At 43.6% G+C, this 21,448-nt stretch overlaps 1 protein-coding gene and 1 non-coding gene across 5 annotated transcripts in view; both read left to right on the top strand.

Moving 5' to 3' along the window:
- LRRC27 (leucine rich repeat containing 27) overlaps positions 1–21,448 on the top strand; it is a 67,862-nt gene that overhangs the window by 34,191 nt on the left and 12,223 nt on the right. For all 4 annotated transcript variants that reach the window (XM_053312414.1, XM_053312416.1, XM_053312413.1 and 1 more), the window contains 2 exons: positions 3,858–3,989; positions 7,210–7,306. In XM_053312414.1, coding sequence (XP_053168389.1) covers positions 3,858–3,989; positions 7,210–7,306 — 229 coding nt within the window. The remainder of the gene's footprint in view (positions 1–3,857; positions 3,990–7,209; positions 7,307–21,448) is intronic.
- Positions 17,333–17,410, top strand: TRNAG-UCC (transfer RNA glycine (anticodon UCC)). Its single transcript has one exon. It is a non-coding gene; the product is annotated as a tRNA-Gly (tRNA).

Genomic DNA, 21,448 nt, shown 5'->3' with positions numbered 1-21,448 from the left:
TCAAAAGGAGGCTATGTGATATGTCATGCTGGGGGCAGGGTACCATTCAGAAATGGCAGGGGGCAGGCAGCGAGCATCACATGTTCTATGCCACATATATTGTTTTAGGTATTTTGACTCCATTTCCTTCAACACAGCTGACAATTCTCTCTCTCTCTCTCTCTCTCTCTCTCTCTCTCTCTCTCTCTATATATATATATATATATAACAATTAAAACACTAATTAGTAAAATTAAAGATAAAACTGCAAAACCAGAACCAAACCTGGATAAGAGGACTAATAACTTTTAATAGCCCCAAAATATACTCAAGTAAGAGTGACTGACATCCTGACTAATGCAGTGTACATGCTCCTAACAAAATCATGCATACATTGCTAGCCTCCCCACTTCCAAAGTGTGCAACTATGTGACCATTTTCTCTTGTGCAACTGTGTGACCATTTTCTCACTCTCCCCTTGCTCCAGAGGTGCTATTGACAGTGGAATCATGTCCCTGAGGGTCATGTGACCCTCGGGGACATATTTCTGCAGTACAGACAGCACTTCCGGCAATGAAAATAATCATGCTCTTATGCAAGAGTGCCAGCAATTCAAAGACACAGTTATTAGTGCTGTGTGCTTCCTGTTGTTAAGAGCATGCATGCAACATTAGTCAAGAAGTTAACCAGTGTATTGACATGGTGTCTGAAGGCAGGCAGAGAAGGAATTTACCAGATAATCTGAGGCAAAGAATTCAGCAAAGTGGATGCCACTCCGGAGACACCCAGTCTGTTGTATCCACCTGCCATACAGTGGCATCATTAGAGGTGGCCCAGGGTCCATGGGTCCCCAGTGTTTTTCGGGGGGTGCCCTGGACTTCCTTACCTCACCTGATGTCTTGTCTCAACCACTTCCACAACAAGGACAGTGGCAGAGGAGCTAAACAGCATGCCGCTGGATGTGTGAAAAGTGAGATGAGAAGTGGTGGCAGGTGTACACACGCCACTTCCCAGCTGGCTTTTGGCGCGCCAGGCAGCGGCATGCCGTTAGGTTCCATTGCTGCCATTGAGGTGGTAGTGGTAGTGGCAGGAGCAGCAGCAGCAACAGTGGTGGCAGCGGCAGTAGTGAGCAAAAAAAAAAAGATTTAAAAAATGTGGGTACTGCGACATTCTGGGCTTGGCCCTGGATCCTTTGGAGGGCATAGCAATGCCCCTGCTGTCATACATAGCTGGATTAAGAGGTAAACCCAGGGGGCCTGTGCACCCAGGCCCCATATTTCAGAGGGCCCTTGCCTCCTGCCCAACCCTGATGCTGTCTCCCTGCTTTGCTTAACATGGCTTGCTCATGGGTGCTGTCTTCAGCTTCCCTAGATCCCTGGAGGAGTCTGTGTGCACACAAATCAGAGTTCTGCCTCTCCATGTGCTCTGCTCCCAGCACTCCTCTGACAACAATGTGCAATGCGCTGTCCTGTTATATCAAACAATATGCAAGGCTCTGTACTGCCTGTGCTTTCTTCTGTCCTGTCCCTCAAGCTTTTGGGTCCTCCATAGGCTGTTTCATGATCTGTCTTTCAACTCCTGCCCCAGGATGAAGCTTTCCTTGCTGACTAACCATGGCTGGCTCCAGGGTGTGTGAAGGTCCTGCTGTTGTGGGATGAGCAAGAAGGAAAAGCCCATTGTGGGCTGCCTCTGCTTGGGCTTGGGGACTGTGAAGGTTATTGGGGTGGAGTGGGGTGTGGAGGGGATTGAGCAAGGAAGAGAGAGAAAACCAAGCTGTTGCTGCTTGAAGTGTGGTGAAGGGAGAGACACCCACTGAGGAAGGCTCTATGGGGGTGTAATTCAAAATTTGGTATGGTTGTAGGGACACATAAGGACACCTCAGTGGTGGAGTTTGTGATGATGTCATCCACCCCAATTCATGCTGGTGGGCATGCGAACATTTCAGGCACAAGTGGACTAACTTGTGGACCGCCTAGCTGATTTGAACCAAATTTGGTACAGTTGTAGTGAGTGACACATAGAGACACCTCAGTTGTGTAGTTTGTGATGATGTCATCCACCCCAGTTGAAGATGGCAGATGTGTGATTTAAGGCTGAAGTGGGTTAACTTGTGAGGATGGTAATTATCAGTTAAGATTACAATGAAAGGACAGTAGGCAGATTAGTTCTTACCAGAACAACTTTCTTATTAATTGTCTCTAGCAACTAGTGAGCTCTTGTGTTTGTTTTCAGTCTGAAGAATGAGACACCCAGGCTTTTTATTATTTGCCATTAGGAGCACATACTTACAAAAGATATAAATACACACATGATCTTACATGTTGATCATGTGGACAAGACCACAAGCTGCCCTCCCTGTCTTAAGTGCCCAGGGCCCCACCAAGCTTTAATCCAGCCCTGCTGCCATACCTCAGTTGTCAGTGAGATATGGGTCAGGATCTCCAGTTCGGATCTAAACATTTGAGCAGGCGCGGCCTGTGAATGCACCTCCGGGGGGGGGGGGGCGCGACATCTTTAAGTGTAAACAGAGCCGGTGCTCCATGCCGCCCAGCAGCCCCTGCGGAGGGGAATCACCTCCGCCACCCACCTGGTTGCTGGTGGGGGCTCGCCTCCGTGGGAGCCAGGTGAGTGGCAGAGGTGATTCCCCGCCACAGGGGTGGCTCGGCGGCACAGAGCACCAGCTCCATTTACACTTAAAGATGCCGCCCGCCGCCCCCACAGAGGCGCGTTCATGGGCCGCACCAGCATCTGAGTGATTATTCATTAGCAGCTCTGTTATCTCTGGTTATTGTGAAGTATAACAAGTAACCATTACAAATATTCCTAAAATGCAATCCTGTTTTGCGATTTGATCTTGGACAGACCCAAGAGCAGGCCTTGGATTCTTGCTGTGAACTGCAAGATCACTTTTCCACCGGTGCCTGAAATTCTGCCCCTTGGCCTTCCATTCAAAGGAAAATAATTAAATCCCATTGAGAATGCCTAAAGTAGCTTTTTGGATCTTGGCCTCAATATGCACTTATGTTAAAGCCTTTTCCACTTGGGATGTTGATAGAACTTTTGGCAAACAGTCAGATTTTTCCTGAAGAATGCAGGAGCAAGAACGAAACTTTAATGTTCTGTATTGTAGGCCATCAGTGTTAAAGGAATGAAATAGGCTCTTTTGCACCTGTAAAAATTCTTTTTGTCTTGCATCAGTGGTAACTGCTGCCCACACAAAGGATGTGTGAGGCCTCATAATATGATTTACGAGAATCCCTTTTATGATAGTGACAGCATTAAGCAGGGCCCCCTCCAACTCTTAATTATGTATGTATTCTAGGACCTATCCGGCTTCATTCTCCTTTCATACTTCCTTGGTTCCAATGAGAAATGTAGCGGGGAAGTCTTATGCAGAAAAAGAAAAGGTTTTGGCTCTAGTCCAAGCCTAAATTACATAAAAAGTCATGCTCAAATCAATGTGATTACTTCTCTGTTTATGCTGTATGTTTTCCTTATTCAGATGTGACCAACATTTTGTCAAGAAACGAATGATTTCCACTTTTCTGTAAAAATCAAAGGAATAAAGCCACATTATTTAAATTCCTTGGATCAAGACCAAACATAAACAGGCCTATGAATAATGCTGATGCCCACATTTCTAACGTGAGGGATGCTGCTACTCAGCTGTGGAATTTGATTTATAAACCTGCCTTGAGCACAAGACATTCTCAACTACAGAGACTATTTTATATTTTATGAAGTGGAAGAGTACAGGGAAATAGGATAGATGTTTAGTATATCCTGCCCCTTCTCTTTAAAGCCATTGATGTCAAAGCATTGGTTCTGCTTGACCTTTAAGGCAAAATTTAATTATGCTAACATGTTTCTTTCAAAAGGGGCAAGAGGAGCATATTTCCTGCAGTTTCATCATATGACTTCCTTGTTCAGAGTAAGAGGGTTGAAGACTTCAGATTGGCAGCCCTAAAGGAAATGAAGGAAAAACAGGACTTAATTGAACAGCGGAGAAAGCAAGTTTTGTTTTGTTTTTACAAACTTAAGTACAGCATTTGTCATACCTTCCACATGATATTATTTACTGTTTGATAGAACACACAACTGTACTAATTATCTGTATAGGAATATTAGACTAGAGCACATTCAGAAAACCCGGATTCTACCCGAAACAAATTTGACAATATCAAATTCAGATTCTATGGGTTCTGGCGATGTCAAAGATCAGATCAGATTCAGAATTCGAATCCAAATTCCAACTTAAATTAGGATTTTCCCCCATAATGGTCAATGGGAGAATTGAAAACAACTCACCAAAAATCATTGGTTGGTCCTAGAGCCTTGGAACTTGCCACACATGTGGGGAAGGAGGTCAGGGCCCCCTGTCATGAATTTGTAGATAATTGGTCATTCCACTGATCTTTGGTGAGTTTTTGAAATTTTGTTTAAAATGGCAAAATATGGCTTGTTTCAAGTCAGAACTTTACAAAAACTTCTGAAACTTAAGATCCTCCTTATACCATCATTCCACCAGTATGTGGAGGAATCTGCCCTTTACCTTCATGAAAAGGGGTTAAAAGCATGCCCCCTTTGCTACCCTTTTATATTTCTGGAACAGATGGGCATACAGTTATGAAATATGGCACACATGAAGCCCAAATTGGAAGGACACTGTAATTTTTCTTCAAAGCTATGGGTTATTCTCTTTTTTGGTGTTTTTTTTTTTTTTAAATTAAAACATGGCTTAAAATCTGGCTTGTTTAAAGCCAGAACTTTACAAAACATTTTGGATCTTCTTGGACCATAATTCCACCCCCATGTGGAGAAAAAAGGTCATTCCTTTTATTTTCTATTAATTTTTTTCTTCTCCATTGCAGGAACAGGCAGACCTTTTAAAGGGGATTAAAATGACTTCACACCTTTTAATCCCTTAATGGCTAGAAGGGAAAGTAAGAAATTCTTTCTAACCACAAAAACAGAAACATCCAATGTACTTCCATTTTTCCTTACTGTGTGCTTCTGCAATGGGGAAGACAAAAATTAATATAAAACCAAAAGAATGTCCTTTTTCCTCCACTCAGGGGTGGAATGATGGTCCTAGGAAGGGCTTCAGATCCAGATCTTTTTTGTAATGTTCCAACTTGAAAGAAACCATTTTTAGCCTTTTGCTTTATTTTTAATCCTCCCCCCAAAAGAAAATCCCCCAAAATCATAAGAGTTACCCATAGCCTTGAAAAAAATAACAGAGTCCTGCCAATGTGGACTTCATGTGTGCCAGATTTAATAACTATAAGCCCATCTATTCTGGAAATATAAGCATGGGGGAGAGGCATGCTGTTACCCCTTTTAATAAGGCAAAGGGCATATTTCTCCACATGCTGGTGAAACGATGGTCCAAGGAGGGTCTTCTGTTTCAGAGGTTTTTGTAAAGTTCCAGCTTGAATCAAACCAGATTTGAGCATTTTCAGCCATTTTAACAAAAATTTTAAAAATTCTCCAGATCTCAGGGGATTGATCAATTCCAATTTGCTACAGGGAGTGTGGCCCTCCTTCTTCACATGTGTGGCAAGTTTCAAGGCTCTAGGACCAACCGATAGTTTTTAGTGAGTTTCTTTTTATTTCCCCATTCATCTCTATGGGGAAACATACAATTCTATTTTGCTAATTCTGAAATTCCAAATTATGTCTGAAATTAATTTTGATATTTAGGAATTAATTCCAACTTTACTGATCCATTTTTTTTAAAAATCAGATTCAGATTTTACAAGTTTTAACCAATTTGGGACAATTTTGGATAAAATCTGAATTTTTGAATCTGAATTTACAAAGGCCTTAGGAATATGTGTATCCTATGCCTTCCTTTTTAATGCTTTGCAGTGATTCTAAAACCCCATTTGGATATTTTCCTCCCTAAACCACTCACGGTTACAGTTCCGAAAGCAAGTAGGAAGCCCCACCCTCACCGCCTCTCTCCAGCCACTCATGGTTACGGAGGCAGTCATCTGCAGAGGGACATGCTGTAACCATGAGAGAAGGTGCTTCGATGATTGGCTGTCCAGGGAGATCCAGGCTATTTGGGATGTGGTCACTCCCTAGGGCATCTAGGGTCAAACTAGATATTCATGCAAACACACTTTCAAGAGTGTGCTTCCAAATACCTCTTCTATTTTATTTTATTTTTTAAAATACAGCATCTTCTGAATTGTGATTGGGACTTCAGCACATGGTGAGAGAAAGCTTAGAATGTTCTCCATGTGCCATGTTCTGCTGCAAATAAACCCCCAGCTACCTTTTGCCCTAAAACAATTTGCTGGAGGAGCCATAGGCAGCTCCTCTCCCCTAGCAACCCCACCCACCTCCAAAGGTGCTTGAGCTGTGCTCCTCCATCACACAGGGGGTTCCCAGCTCCCCCTCTTCTACTGACTTCTGTTGAATGCAACCCCAGAATCAACTTGCAGAGTATTTGTTAGAGCCACTGGGAACTTTGCTTTCTTTTTTCAAATTTGATTTTTGGGGACCAAACCAGATTTGAAGTAAGAGGGTGATCAGGATCAGGATCTACTGATGTTTCTATTTTGCTGTTAGCATTTTGAAGATGAGGAAAGTGATGGTCTCAGTCAGATGGTGTTTAACCCATTTACTCCATTCCTTTTCCTGGTATAACGGTCCACCTTGACCAAGTTGTTATTAACTCACCAAAGGGGTGTGTAGAGAAGATAGGTATAGATGCTGTTTCCATCTCCCCTTGCCCCCCCCCCGCCCCGCAGACCTAATGGCAGCTTCGTTGGAAGGGACAATTTGGCCATAGATCTTATGACAGCAATAAACTTAAGAATGTGATGATAGCAATATCCTCAAAGGCAGACTGCTAGAAAGAAAACAAAATAATACCATGTACATCTAACTATGACATGAGATCCTTTATCAGCTATCAACTACATCTTCCCTAAAATATCCTAAGGATCATCATCATTTTAGTGTTACACAGATCAATTCGACATCTATCAAGACCATTTCTATCCAACTCAAAGGTGGTCATCTGTATATTAATATGCACAAATTGGATGTGGCTCTCTGCCCCGGAATATATTTACAATGTAACTTTCAGCAACTCTGTAGCACAAACACATGGCACCAGTATCTTCCATATAACTTGCCCGTAAAATGTAAATAGGGTCATATGACAATATTTAAAACATGTATCAAATGTTTTCAAAACTGTTGATTTTTTTTAAGAGATAAAGAAGTACTTCAGAAATGGAGGAGACAGGCCAAGTTGATGAGAGAGAGGAAGGGAACATTGTACACATTGTCACCTGACAAAGGAGATGCGGTATGTAACAGAAGCTGGTATTGCTTGCTGGGGGTTATAATTTTTTTTTAATCCCCCAGTTAGTTAGCAGAGCACTAAAGAAGCTACCCACTCTGATTACAGAATAGAATACAGAGTTTAGTTGTTGTAACTATTTAGAGAAGACACATGGAGATTCTTGTAAAATAAAATACTAAGTAGATTTATTGGTGAATTACACTTTGGATAGGAAAGAACTAATCCTAATCTATAGAACTACATAATGAATAGGTAGTGGGAGAGAGATATGTTTCCATCTGTTCTCTAAGAGGAAAGGAAGGGATTCTGGCTCAGCAGAATGACTCCTAGTGGTCATTACGATAGTTGGTGCAAAAGGTTGACACACTGGAACTCTAACTTTGCTCATCCTGGAATTATTTCTCATCTCTTACACTGATGTACCAAATGACCTTGGCTGTGCTACTCTATTTTTCTGTGCAGTTCTTCCCACACCCACCCCTTGCTTCTTTGTTGTGAGGTACCATTTTAAGGATTAGCTTTAGCGGCTGGAATATGCATAAAGGTCTATACCTTTATAGCCGAAAACCTTCTTACTCTAGGCATGTTTAGAGCAGAACCTTGTAACTCTACCTCACTTGTCACTACATGCTCTTCTGCCTCAACCCATTTTAAAAAGTCATTTGCTAGCAAAAGTCTCAGGTGCAGAGCTGTGCTATGGTACCTCTGCTGGGAGCTCTTAGATGGCCTAGGGTGGGAGTGGTTGTTAGTGGTCCCCAGGAGTACAGCTGTCCAGGTCATAGGCAAAGTGCTAGTGCAGGAACTCACAACCTGGGGTCCCCAGATGTTGTTGGGGACCATTGTGGCTGGGGATGATGGAATTTGTAGTCCCAACAACATCTGGGGACTCATGGTTGGGAATCCCTGTGCTAATGGATGCTCTAAATCTACCATTCAGTCCCTGGTTGGTTCCCAACAATAGTACAAGGGCATCATTTTTGTCCTCACACTATAGCTGAGACTGTCCTGTCAGATCTAGATGTAAGGAGAGTCTCGATGGATCTGATCAAAGGTCCATCCAGTCCAGCTTCCTGCTTCCTCACAGTGGCCAAGCAGATGCTGCCAAAAATCCTCAAGCAGGAGATGAAGGCAATCCCTCTCCCAGTCTTGCTCCCCAGTAACTAGTATTTAGTAGCATACTGCCTATCAGTCTGGAGGTTTCACTAGTTGCCATTCATAGACCTTTCCTCCATGCATTTGTCGAATCCCCTTTTAAAGGCATCTAAGAGCCAAGCTGCATGTGACATTAAACGTATCATGGTGGACTTAAATGAGGAAGTGAACCAGAAGCGGTCTTTTTATGTCCAAGCAGCCATGAGGCCCTGTTCAGGATCATGGTGTGCAGCAAGTTTTTGTGCTGAATATTGCCCTTCCCAGTGGCTAATGGCAGCAAAGCAGGGGGAAAGGCTTAACCACCTTGCTGCACACTGTGATACTGAGCCAGATCAGAGAGCCCAAGGCTGTTTTTGGATATGAAAGGCCCGCGTCCCATCCATTTCTTGGTTTAAGACTGCTTGTTCATGAGAGGTTTAACATCAGGGTCAGGTGTACTTTGACCCTAAGGTAGTGGCCATCCCCTCATCTCACAGCATTAAGTTACATAAATGAAGTATGCATTGTGTGAATAATTACGTTCTTTTGTCTGTCCCAAATCTGTTGCCAGTCATTTATATTGGATGACCCTGAGCCATATCAGATAAGTCACTTGGCTGGTGCTGCTACTCATGGGATCAACTTCGTCTCTTACTGTTTCTGTTTGCAGCAGTCAGGTTGGTGGGACCTAGGTTTGATTTGGGGTACATATGGTAGGTACCATAGTGCTCACAGCGCATCAAGACACTGAAAGGCTCAAGTTGTAGCTGCATGTCATCCAGCAGCTTCATGCTCTGGAATCCCAGCCCCCTCTTGTCTACAAAGTGGCATCAGGAGGGGACGACTTGCAGAAGAGAAGTGGCAGCTGAGTGTTGAATCCTTCCCCTACTCCCCACCCCCCTCTGCAGGTACTCCTTTCCTTCAGTTGCTTTTCCTTCAGCAGGGGTGCCAGATCCATATTTATAATGTGGCACAGTATTAAGAATCCTGAGGGGTTTTGGTCTTCATATAAAAGAAATAAACGTTTCTCACTTTAATGCTCAGCTGCAGAGAAAATCTTGAAACTGTGTAGGCAGCCTCTTCTAAAAGCCAAGAAATTGGGAGCTGGGCAAGGCTTCTCAGGAATTAGGCAGTCCTGGATAACTACCGATACTTGCTTCGGCTTCTGACTCCTACTGACTGCCTTTTCTTCCTTATTCCATATTATCCTATGCCTACATGCTAAGCAATTCCTACTTCTGTGAAATCCCATTTGGTGGAATCAAAATATGAAGATCCAGTTACTTGAGGCAGGTATGCCAATTCGCGTAGCATAATTTGACTGATTGGGGCTCAGAACTTTGAAAGGCGGGGGATGAGACACGCAGTCAGCATACTCTCAAATATCTGCCTCTGAATTAGTTCCTCTGTAGGCCAATCCATTTCCAGGCAGAGTAAGAAAAGAGCATCTTTACAGTATGACTACAAAATACTAGGACTGGGAGACAGAGATAACCAGCAGGATATCCACTTGCACTAAGGCAGGACTCTGCATACCTCAGTCACTTAAAGATTAACCTCCACAGTATGAATTCTCTTTAGTAGATAGCTGGGCTTGAATTGTTGTTACCCACCCCCAGCCTTTTGGAGGAAACAGGTGCAAATGTAAGTAAATACTTACTCTAGCTCTTCACTGTGCAGTAGGGGCCCATGTGTGTTGTAGGTGTTGAGACATCCTGCACATAGCTATCAAAAGCTGTGGCTGCCCAGGCGGTTTGGAGGCGTTGAAACAGAAGGGCTTTCATTTAAAATAGGATTGTTAAAATTGATGGATGCCTCCTGAGGTTTTGCCTCTGCCAAATTGAAGTTGATGTAGGCTGGATGTTACAATTAATCCAGGAGAGAAGAAAATCTGTCATCCTGGTCCCAAAAGAGAACTGTTTTATGGTGTCCCTGTAAATGCAGCTAGTTCTCTGTTGTTTCCTTATGGAGATAATATCATTTTAAAAGCATAAATGTTTTACAGCCATGAAAGGCAATAGCAGTCACAAGCATTATTGGTCACCCACTCTGTGGACTTTGCTCACAAGTCCAAAGAGAAAGGGACCTATAAGGAAGATGTGGACCCTGGTAGGACAAGTAAAGCTAGAAAGGAGAAAGAGGCTGGTCTTGTGGTAGCAAGCATGACTTGTCCCCTTAGCTAAGCAGGGTCTGCCCTGGTTGCATCTGAATGGGAGACTTGATGTGTGAGCACTGCAAGATATTCCCCTCAGGGGATGAAGCCACTCTGGGAAGAGCAGAAGGTTTCAAGTTTCCTCCCTGGCTTCTCCAAGATAGGGCTGAGAGAGATTCCTGCCTGCAACCTTGGAGATGCTGCTGCCAGTCTGTGAAGACAATACTGAGCTAGATAGACCAATGGTCTGACTCAGTATATGGTAGTTTCCTATGTTCCTAGGCATTGAGCTAGGCCCACAGAGCTGAACTGCACCATTATATAGGGAATTCAGAGTCTGTAAAAACTCACCGTATCAGCTGTGATGACACAGCGGGGAAGCAGCTTGCCTAGGGAGCAAGAGGCTGTTAGTTTGACTCCCCGCTGGCGTGCTTCCCAGACTCAGCATAGTAAATATATTTGTAGTCACCTATATCGGGCAGCAGCGATATAGGAAGGTGCTGGAGGCAGAGGCTCACTTCAGTGACAATGGCAAAGGCCTCATCTTATACTACGCATAAACCACTCCTGTATTCTACCAAGAAAATCGCATGGCTCTGTGGTCTCCAGGAATCGACACCAACTCGATGGTACAATCTTTCCTTTCCTAAAAGCTCAACATGGCACTTCCTCCCCTCTTCCCCCCCCCTCCAGCTGGATCCTGTGGCTGTTGGTGATCCCCAGTCCTGCCTATCCTTTTGACTTGTCATTTCCTCTTTCTTTACACACATCCTGACTTTCATATGCTGACCACCTTCTCCAGCAGATTTTCCAGTCCCCCCCCCCCAAGCTCTCTGTGAACTTCTAGTCAGAATCCCTTTGGGTGACAGTGCAAAGGCAACAGGTAAAGACACTGAGCAACATACACATGAGTTAGTCATGACTGTACTGTGGCAGCTGGTACAGGCGGGGCTGGGGTGTGTGAAAAATTTACGGTAGCGACAGCTCTTTCTCACTCTTCTTGCCATGCCCTGCCCGTATCGCTCTCTCTTGCCTCACTCTGCCAAGGTGTGCAGGTTGGTATTCGCTAGGTTGGGGGTTGCGATTTTCACTTAATGGAACTTAGTTGTGACTAACATCGTTTTGGATGCTGCCCATTGTATGAGATTTTTCAGAGAGGCTCTCTTGTTCATCCTGCCACCTTCTGAAGCTTGATTGGCAGGAAGAGCTGAGCAGGCCATCCTGGTGGTATCTCTCTCTCTCTCTCTCTCTCTCTCTCTCTCTCTCTCTCTGGAACTCCCTGCCACCTGGTCTTCAGGTGGCATCTTCCCTGGCAATTTTTTAAAAGAATCTGAGGATGCTTTTATTTCAGCTAGCCTTCCCCAATACCCTCTTCTTTCAGCAAACCTATCCCCAGTACCCCTCTGAGCACTGTTCCCTCTAACAGGGATTCCCAGGTGTTGTTGACTACAACTCCCAGAATCCCCAGTCAAAGGCCATTGCATCTGGGGATGCTGGGAATTGTAGTGAACAACATCTGAGAATCCCAGTTAGCGGGAACCCTGAGTGCTATTTCTATTTATTTTTCCCTTTCTGCCTTTTGACTTATGGTATTTGTATAATGGTTTTATTACTGCTGTTCTGCTTTTAGTGTGGTTTTTGTTGTTGCTGCTGCTGTTGTTGTAGTGTTCTCTCATTTTTATTTATTTATTTATTTATTATTACATTTATATTCCGCTCTTCCTCCAAGGAGCCCAGAGCAGTGTACATGTTTATGCTTGTCCTCACAACAACCCTGTGAAGTAAGTTAGGCTGAGAGATATGTGACTGGCCCAGAGTCACCCAGTGAGTTTCATGGCTGAATGGGGATTTGAACTCAGGTCTCTCTGGTCCTAGTCTAACCACTGCCTTGAGACTGTTGGAAAAGGCAGGTTATAAATGTTTAAATAAATAAATATTTTGTATTCTCATGTAACTGACTTCATCCCTCCCTCCCTCCTTCCTTCCATTTCTACACAACATTTCAGCCAAGATTGACTCCCAACACGGCTTACAGTTAAAATCCATATGAAGCAACAACATAATTAGGGATAAAGTGGTATATCTGTGGTGGGGGAGTAGGGCAGGGAGAATCTCTTCTGGCCTCTGGTGGTTGGTGATGCAGTCTTCCCTCCAAATGGAAGGAGCAAACAGAGCTGCAGGTAAACTTGGGGGTTAATTATAAATATGCTAATTCACAGCCACAGCCAGCTTCTTCTACTACTACTACTACTACTACTACAATATTTATATACCGTTTGTCAACCAAAGTTCTCAAAGTGGTTTACATAGAAAAATAAATAAAACATCAAGAAGATGGTCCCCTGTCCCCAAAGGGCTCACAATCTAAAAAGAAACATAAGGCAGTTACCATCAACAGCCACTGGAGGGATGCTGTGCTGGGGTTGGATAGGGCCAGTTGCTCTCCTCCTGCTAAATATAAAGAGAATCGCCACTTTGAAAGATGCCTCTTTGCTTAGTTAGCAGGGGTTCTCTGTGAAATGTTGCCACCATCTATAATGCATTTTCTTGGGGTTTTTATTTTATTTTATTGCATGGTACCCCAATAGTTTTACAAAAAGCATCCTTGATAGATTTTAAATAACATAAATACAATAAAGACCCTTAACTCTAGCCTTTGGAAATAAGCATGGGGGTCCCGAGGCTCATCAAGGAGCCAGAGCAGTCAAAAAAAGTATTACTTATAAGAAGAAGTAAGTGACTGCTGCAAGTCTGAGCTCTAAATAAGTGAGCTCACCATATTACAGTGGCAGTTGTGTGGGGTTGTGTTCTATATATTCTTTTCTATTATGTGAATCTTAAATCCTGCTCTATATTTACTCTGATATTTTTATTCTGAACACCTACACTCAAATAAGAGCTCAGTGGAGCTCACAAGCATTTAGAAAATTATTTCTCCAAGTAAATGATGTTGCCTGATTTGCTCAGGTTATCTCCCCTCAGTGTCGTTTAAAATGTCTGATGGTATGAATGAAATGCTGGTGAGTCACAAGGGGGCAGTGGAGCGCCACATACTTAGCAGCAAAGTGCTGCTGCAGAGTGCACTGTCAGATAGTGGAGAATGGACATCTTTATAGAAGTCAGGGCGGGTGGGGGAGGAAATATGAGCATGCTTTATTTAAGTGTTGTCATCTTGTTCAGTGGACTTACAATTGTTGCTTCATGCAAAATGTGGCAGATTGGCGTATGTGTCCTAGCATGGGAGATTGGGCTGCATTGTGTATCACTGCTGCTTGCAGGGCAAGTAGCAGAATGGCTTGCTTAGCTACTTTCTATATAAGTACAGCACCATTCCATTGATTAGAATTGCGGTAGGTGGCAAGGGGAGGACATCCAAGAATGTGTTTGAAGCACTTGGTTTGTTTGTTTGTTTGTTTGTTTGTTTATCTATCTAATTTATTGAACACTTGACTTCCATAGACTTGAGGCGGTTTACATAAATTGAAACAACAACGGAAACAAGAGGGGGGAAAGGGAGAAACAGACGCATACACACACATTGAAAACTAAAAGCCTGGCAAAATAAATAAATTTTCAAAAGCTTCTTAAAGGACAGAAAGGAGGTGGCATTCTGAATCTCAGGAGGCAGGGTGTTCCAGAAGGAGGGGGCTGCAACAGAGAAGCCCCTCCCACAAACCCGGGCCCCACGTACCTCCCCTGGACCCGGAACTCTGGGAAGGCCCACCTGAGATGACCTGACAGGGCAGGTTGAAGTTGGATGGGAGAGGCGGGAGTGTACTCCTGAAGGTACACAGGAACCAAACCCTGAAGATAATGCACTCTGCATGCATTATTTCAGTATTCCTTACAATACATATGTAAAATAGGTCAACATTATCATCCCAGTTTAGTAGGTGGAGAGTGGAATGTTAGTCTGGAAATCAGGTTTGCGCCATAGTTTGGTACTATCATACATTAGTGGACCCAAGATCAGTCCAGCAGAGGGCTGCGTATCACTGCTGTTGCACATGGGAGATACCCAGTGCATTTATTCAGGAAGCATCCAGGAATGTGGTGTTCAGGTAGCATTAGCATGGCAAAATTCATTCCACCATAGCCTGGAAAAAAACCCCGAAAGCTTGGGATTGAACACAGATTGCCACAGACCAGCTGAGACCCCTTCTGAATCAGAGCAAAGGTCACTGGTGTAGCAAGCCGTCACATGCCAGGCCTGTCTTCAGTTCCCCTGGGTGGGGCCCCACTGCTGTGCATGTGCCCCTACTTACTCACGGTAGCGGGGGCTCACCCTCTGCTGCCTGCCTGCCTCCACCTCCTCCTCTGCCCTCTGTCTCCTCTTTCTTCCTGCGGGCATCTTCCAAGTGCTTCCGGCTTCTGCCCGCCACTTGACAGTGCTTCCAGCTAGCTGGCAAGTGACACACAGCACCTGGGCAGAGAGGAGGAGGAGGAGGAAAGAGGAGGGGGAGAAGAGAGGCAGCAGCAGGCGGCGGCAGAGACAGGTGAGCATCAGAGGCCACGGCAGCGGCCAGGTACGGGAAGGCAGAAGCCAATGGGCCCCTCTGGGGGTGGATGGGCCTGTGTTCCAGGGACGTCCTGGAATACCAGTAGCACTGCCCCTGCCAAAGGCCCATCTAGTTCAGCTTCTTGTTTCCCACAGTTGCCAGCCAGTTGTCTTCATTTATCCTGCCGTGTAGCTAAGACTGTAGCATAGACTTGAGAGAGAGTATAAGGCAGTTCACATGATTGCTAGCTACCCGGCTTCAGGAGCTGTGCATGCTCCCAGTTTCCGATCATCTGTTAGTGAGCAGCTAAGTAGGAGGAGGTGGGAGTGATTGCCTGTGAGACAGGAGTCAGGTAGGATGGCTTTTCCTCCTGCCTTGTTTAAGTGCCAGGTACAAGTGCTGCATAGGATGGCTCCTCTCACAGATTAGCACTCCCTGCCTTCTCCTATCTACTTGTTTGCTAACAGAGGAAAGGAAATTGGGAGTTCATCCAGCTCCCAAAGTTGGGTAGGACACTTGTCCTATCCTCATAGCAATCTTGTGAACTGCCTTTATAACTGAGCAAAAGGCAGTTGCTATTATTTATGATTAGCTTCATAAGTGATTCAAGGAAAATGGACAGAATGAGCAAAGACTGATTAGGTGCTTGGGAGCACTTGGAAGAATAATGTAACCCAGGCCAGAACTACAGACCTTGAAACTATTCCCACAAGCGTGCAAAACTGGGCACCCAAGCCCAGCCCAGTTTTGCACACACGAGTGTTCCGCCAGGATCAGGGCCAATCCGGCACCCCAGGCCTCAGCTACCAGCAGCAGCTGGTAGTCATCTGGGCGGGCGATCCGCCTGCCAAAGAGAAGCCCGACCTTTGTCTGCAGGGAGGTAAGCTCTTTAGGGCTTCCTCCTTGCTAACCCTCTTGCTCATGAGCAAGGACTCCTTTTCTGTTGCCACTGGTGGGGACAGCTTGCTGAAGTCTGCAACATGAGTTGGGCATACAGGCTCAAAGGTGAGGTTTGTTTTTCTGGTATTTGGCTGCATTTTTCTCCTTGCACATTGCTTTAAGCAAGTGTTGGAAAGGTGACTATCCTAGAACTAAGTAAGTAGGCAAAAACGTTATTTTTTAAAATTAATTGGTTAATAGTTAATAGTTGCTCAATAGTTGCCTAGGCAGATATAAGTTTTGTTTTAAAGAACAAAAAAAATCTATTTTAGCAATCTTCCATTTTGTACCTTCAAAGAGTCTGATCATAGCAACTACAGAAAAACAAACCAAAGATTAATTCCCCAGCTGTCTTGAAGGTTTGCTGCAGAAGCCAACTTGAAAGCAGGCTTATCAAAGGCTACTCATGTGGTGGTCTGTAGTGGCCAAGACACACCTCCGGGCAACCAGGCAAAGCTTCTTATAACCTGGAAGACAGTTTGTTCTTTTTAATTTTTCTTTCAAGCTGCTGATGTACCATAAATGACTAACATATGCAGGTGTGGGCAGGCAGGTGAGTAAAAGGGGTTCTTGCCTAATAACTTTTGTGGACTTATTTGCAAGACTACATGGTGGGGGGGAGGGGGGGAATGCCTTTTAGGGCCATTGTGTTGAACATGATAGGCATACTGTCACACTGCCTGGCACAGTTATAGCGCATGTGCGGTAGGAGCCCAAGAAGCATTTCTGCTTTACAAGTGTCAAGAGCTGCTGTGGCTAGAACCAGGAATCCACCATTCCATGAACAGTTGCCCCATATGGTGAGCCACCATGACTACAGGTGGGAGCATTTTGCTAGGTAGGAAAGGGTTTCCAGGTACTGGAATGATTCTGCCCACCCAGGCTGGCCATTGGCGAGTGTCTTCTTGTTGTGGTAGAGTCTTTGGGCACTTTTATTTGCTCTAACACGCCCCATTTCTTGATCAGTGCTTGTGGCTCAGTTCTGACAGTGACACACTGCATTTTCTGAGCATCGCAAAGTGTTGTCGCTGGGAAACTATGATTTGGCTCCCATATAGTGGTACGGTGAACAATTGTGAGTATTGTCTGCTGTGTCAATGGCCTGACTGTCTCAGACAGCTGTGGATAGCACCTGAGAAATCATCAGTGACAGCTCCCCTCCCTACCTTGCATGCCTGCACCACTTTTTGACATTTAAAAAAGCTTCATTTAGCTGAGTATGTCAAAATCCAGTGTAGTTGATTGCCATACAGATATACTGGAGTAAGACTATTTTTTGGTACATATTCAGTAATATGTTGTAGATTTGGGGATGTGGCTGTAGCTCAGTGGTAGAGTATCTGGCTTCCATGCAGAAGGTCCCAGGTTCAATCCCTGGCATCTCCAGAAGGTTTGGGAAAGACACCTGCATGGAACCTTGAGGAGTTTGCCAAGTGTGGACTATACAGAGCTAGATGGACCAATGGTCTGACAGCTCCCTGTGTTTCTTGGGGGAAAACAAAAAAAAAGGAGCTCTGTTTTTATTAGTTTTAGATGGTCTTTAGAGGCAGTACACACTCCTGCTGTATCATCTCCATGTAGGAGTGCTCATATGGCCTTCTTAAAAATGGTAGTGAATGTCAGCAAAGTGACCCTCTCTGCTCACAATGATGACTGCCATTTTTGAAGTTTCGTTTTTAATTTGTATTTTCTTCCAGTTCTTCACTGTGCTCCCCTATCCCAGTGCTGAAATGCACATCCCCTGGTTTGTTTTGTAAAGCACTGGTCACAATCCTACATACATGATCCACACATTACATGTGGACTAGATCTTGCATAAAGATTGCTAGGAAGAGACATATGGGAGTATAATGCTAAGGTTAACATGCAGCCAGGGCTCACTTCCTTTGATGGTGTGGAAAACGCCTTGATTTTTCAAATCTATATTCAACAAATCCTGAGTCTAGAGCAGAAAAACAGATGTGTTTACACTCTATATTTTCAGTGTTTACTAACAGCCGTTCACATTTATTACAAGAAGATTGTTTAACATTTCCCACTTCATTAAAGCATGTAGTTTTTGCCAGAATGCAGTACTATAAAGCACATGCAACTCTTTCTTTGAACAAAATGCAAACAAACCATTTTTAAAAATAGGGTTTCTTTAGCTCTTGTCTGTTGAAATGTGCTCATACTGGCTCTATCACACAGCACATTGCTCTGAAAATAAACTTGGATTCTTTGAAAGTCATCAACAGCTGATAAGGTTGGAATAAATCAACTTTATTCATCAAAAATGTTTATATTGACCATCACTCCTGTTGTGTACTGGCATGTTATTTAAGGCTGTATTTCCAAAGCCAGTGATTTATTTTTATGTGCTATCAGAAGGAGCAAGGACTTCCCTTAAGCTTGATTTTTGTGAGTCAATGTCATTCTGAAGGTTTTCTTTCTTTTTTTGTTGTAGAACTGCATATAAATTACTAAATATGAATAAGGGCTCTAGCTAGCTGCGCAACCCTGTGTGTATTCCAAACTTTATAGCTTCTGCTAGCTTGATCTTAAAGCTCTGTATTAGTAGTAATGGCAGGAACAACCATATTGGCCTGCAGGTGGAAGTGATATTTTGACCCGTTACAAGCCTCATCAAAACCTGCTACAAACTGAAGGTTCAGATTACAGTTTTGGCTTGAAAATCTCGGGTCACTTTTGTGACGAAACTGCAGTTGCATGCATTCGGATGACCACAAAATTGAACCATTCACTTCTGGTTTGGCATTATGTGCAAAGGTAGCCAGAGTGTGACTGCCAAGGTCAGTGTGGTCCACTGTGGAGGGAGTTGGGCTTTGCCCACTGGGTGCTCCAAGGGGAAGTCATTAGAAGAGGGCCGAGGCCAGGAGCTCAGACCATCCACTACTGAATGATGGCTTGAGACGACGCTATGGTGTCTCTTTTAAGTTTTGTTTTGTTTTGTTCTTGTTCCTGTTGTTTTAGTATTTTAAGTTGTGGGCCAACTTGAATGCCAAGGGTGGAAAGGCAATGGTAGTTATACAGTATGGTAGTTATACAGTTATGGTAGTTATACAGTAAATAACTACCATAAATAAATGCATAAATAAATACCCTCTACCATTAGTCTTCACTGTCTCTCAGCCTCATTTTGTCATCTGTCAAATGGGAAATTGTGACCTGCCTCACACAGCCACTGTGAGGCAAAACTCCACAAGGGCTGTGTAAAACAGATTAAAGAGGGCTAGCTCTGTGATAAGAAGTAGCAGTCCCTTTTCTTCTAAGGCTTGGTCGTAAAAGAATTCCGCTCCCATTCAGCAGAATGAGACGAGAGAGTCCTTGAGGTCATCAAATGGACTGAACCACTTAAGACTGCAGATGAGGAAATACCACTTTTGGAAGAAGATTAATAGCAAATAAATAAAAAATATAGCACAGTGCCCTAGAACCTTTCTTTCAAATGTACATTTTTCTAATGTGGTTGTTGCTTGCTTGTTTTACACGAGGGAACATTCAAAATGCCTCCCCTACCTGCAGACTGAAGTGATACAATTTAGTATATGTGCTGAAGCGAGCACAAGTGATACAATTCATTTCCTTCTTGATAGCAGAATAACCTCTCCCCACCCCACCCCGCCTGCCAACTTATTAGAGATAGGATGTTAGACATCTCTGGCAATGTTTTCTTTTTGCTTTTAGCTGGTGCTTCAAGGGTTTCTCCCTGTCCCTCTATCTAATTTTGAAAGGTGATGGCTCCTGGTGAGGTGCTTGTTAATTTGCTTGTTTATAAACAAGCAAATATAATATGTGATATAAAAATTTTGTAAGCCTGTCTTTACACATTCACATCCTGTGGACCTTTTTTTTAAAAAAGGTTGTCTAACGAAGGCACATTGTTTTATATCTGCTTCCCTCATAAACACAAAATAATCTTATGAGGGTTTAACAAAGAACTTTATCAAGAAACAACTCAATTTTCTCCTTCTCCTTCCCCTCCCTTTTCTTTTTGATTCTACCCCCACACTCTCTACAGGATCCCCACTGGGGCAAACTTCTAAATAACAAAACATGAAAGAGTATTAGATAGACTATGACACACAGCTTCTCTGTTAGTGAAGCGTGGAAGGTGAAGAGTTTCCTAAGGCACTAGATTCTGAAGCCAACACCAAGGGCAAATTCCATTGGGGAACATACCATCTTTTCACAGCTGCCATTCTTGGATGACAACCAAATCACCTTTGTATTGCCTCCCATGTTTATGTGTTGTGTCATACAATTGCTAAAGAACTCTCACAAACTGTATGATTCCAACAGTTAGGAAGCTGGGTTCAAGGATGGTAGTATAAACTGCAGTTTTTATTTTTTATTTTTTATTTATTTGTTCGATTTTTAGACCACCCTTACAAAATAGCTCAGGGCAGTTCAAAAACATCAAAGACCCTTTAAAACAATTTAAGAGCACTGGAATGCCAGGCCAAACAGGTAGGTCTTTGGGGCTCTCCTAAATTCCATTATATGGCAGAATGTTCGGTTTATGACCCTCGCTTTTTTTTAAAAAAAGTATTTTTTATAGGCTCCTCACTCAGAAAATGACATGTGGAGTGTAGAAGGAGGTATGGAAATTATGTTGTTGACTAGATGTTGTTGCAAGGGGTATGGGAAGCAGAAAGTGCTTTCAGTTCCTATTAACCCCCATACCAATGCCATATCCAGAGTTTAAGAGTCAAACTAAACATGACAGGAAATTCATTATCTACGGAGCTTTTACTTAAAAACAAATAGCATCCATGAGAGGCCTCAATCACAGATGCAGGAGGGGCTTTAACTCCCCCACCACCACCACCACCACCATATTGCAGTCTCAATCCAAATTGGGCCCTCAGTTGTTATTTGCCTTGGGTTAGGTTTCCATCCCTGATCCAGATTGGGAGGAACTATGGGGCAGGAATAAAGGGTTAGCCCCTCTCCCCCCTCCACCATGTCCCAAGCCAGATTGCTCCTCCAGCTGCTAAAAAAGTTTTACCAGTCTGGAAATACCATGGTACATGTGATATCACAGCTAGTTTGAACTTAAGAGACCCTTATTTTCTGTGCGGTCGTTCAAACAGTTTTCTCAAGCATCTGAATTCACACCCATCTTTCAGAAGAAATCTTTCATAACAGGCCAATTGCAATGAAAGAATGGGATTTTATTCATTGTCATATCTAGAAAAGACAGTTTTAAAAATGTTTTTTTTAAATCTAGTGTTAATTTTCAGGAGTGGCAAAACTATGATGAGTTTGGCTCAATCACTGGAGGATCTTGCCTTGATTCGTACGATTTCATTTTAAAATAGAAAAGAATCTGTATGTGGTTACCTACTTGAGATGCTTGATTAGGGATTATGGTATTGGGATGCTTGATTAATTCTTGGTTAGGGATAAGGGTAGGGAGGT

The sequence above is a fragment of the Hemicordylus capensis genome, chromosome 3 (genome assembly GCF_027244095.1).
Source record: "Hemicordylus capensis ecotype Gifberg chromosome 3, rHemCap1.1.pri, whole genome shotgun sequence".
NCBI classification, from domain to species: Eukaryota; Metazoa; Chordata; class Lepidosauria; order Squamata; family Cordylidae; genus Hemicordylus; species Hemicordylus capensis.
The sequence above is the reverse complement of the archived record's forward strand: the minus strand, read 5'-3'. Positions and strand labels throughout refer to the sequence as shown.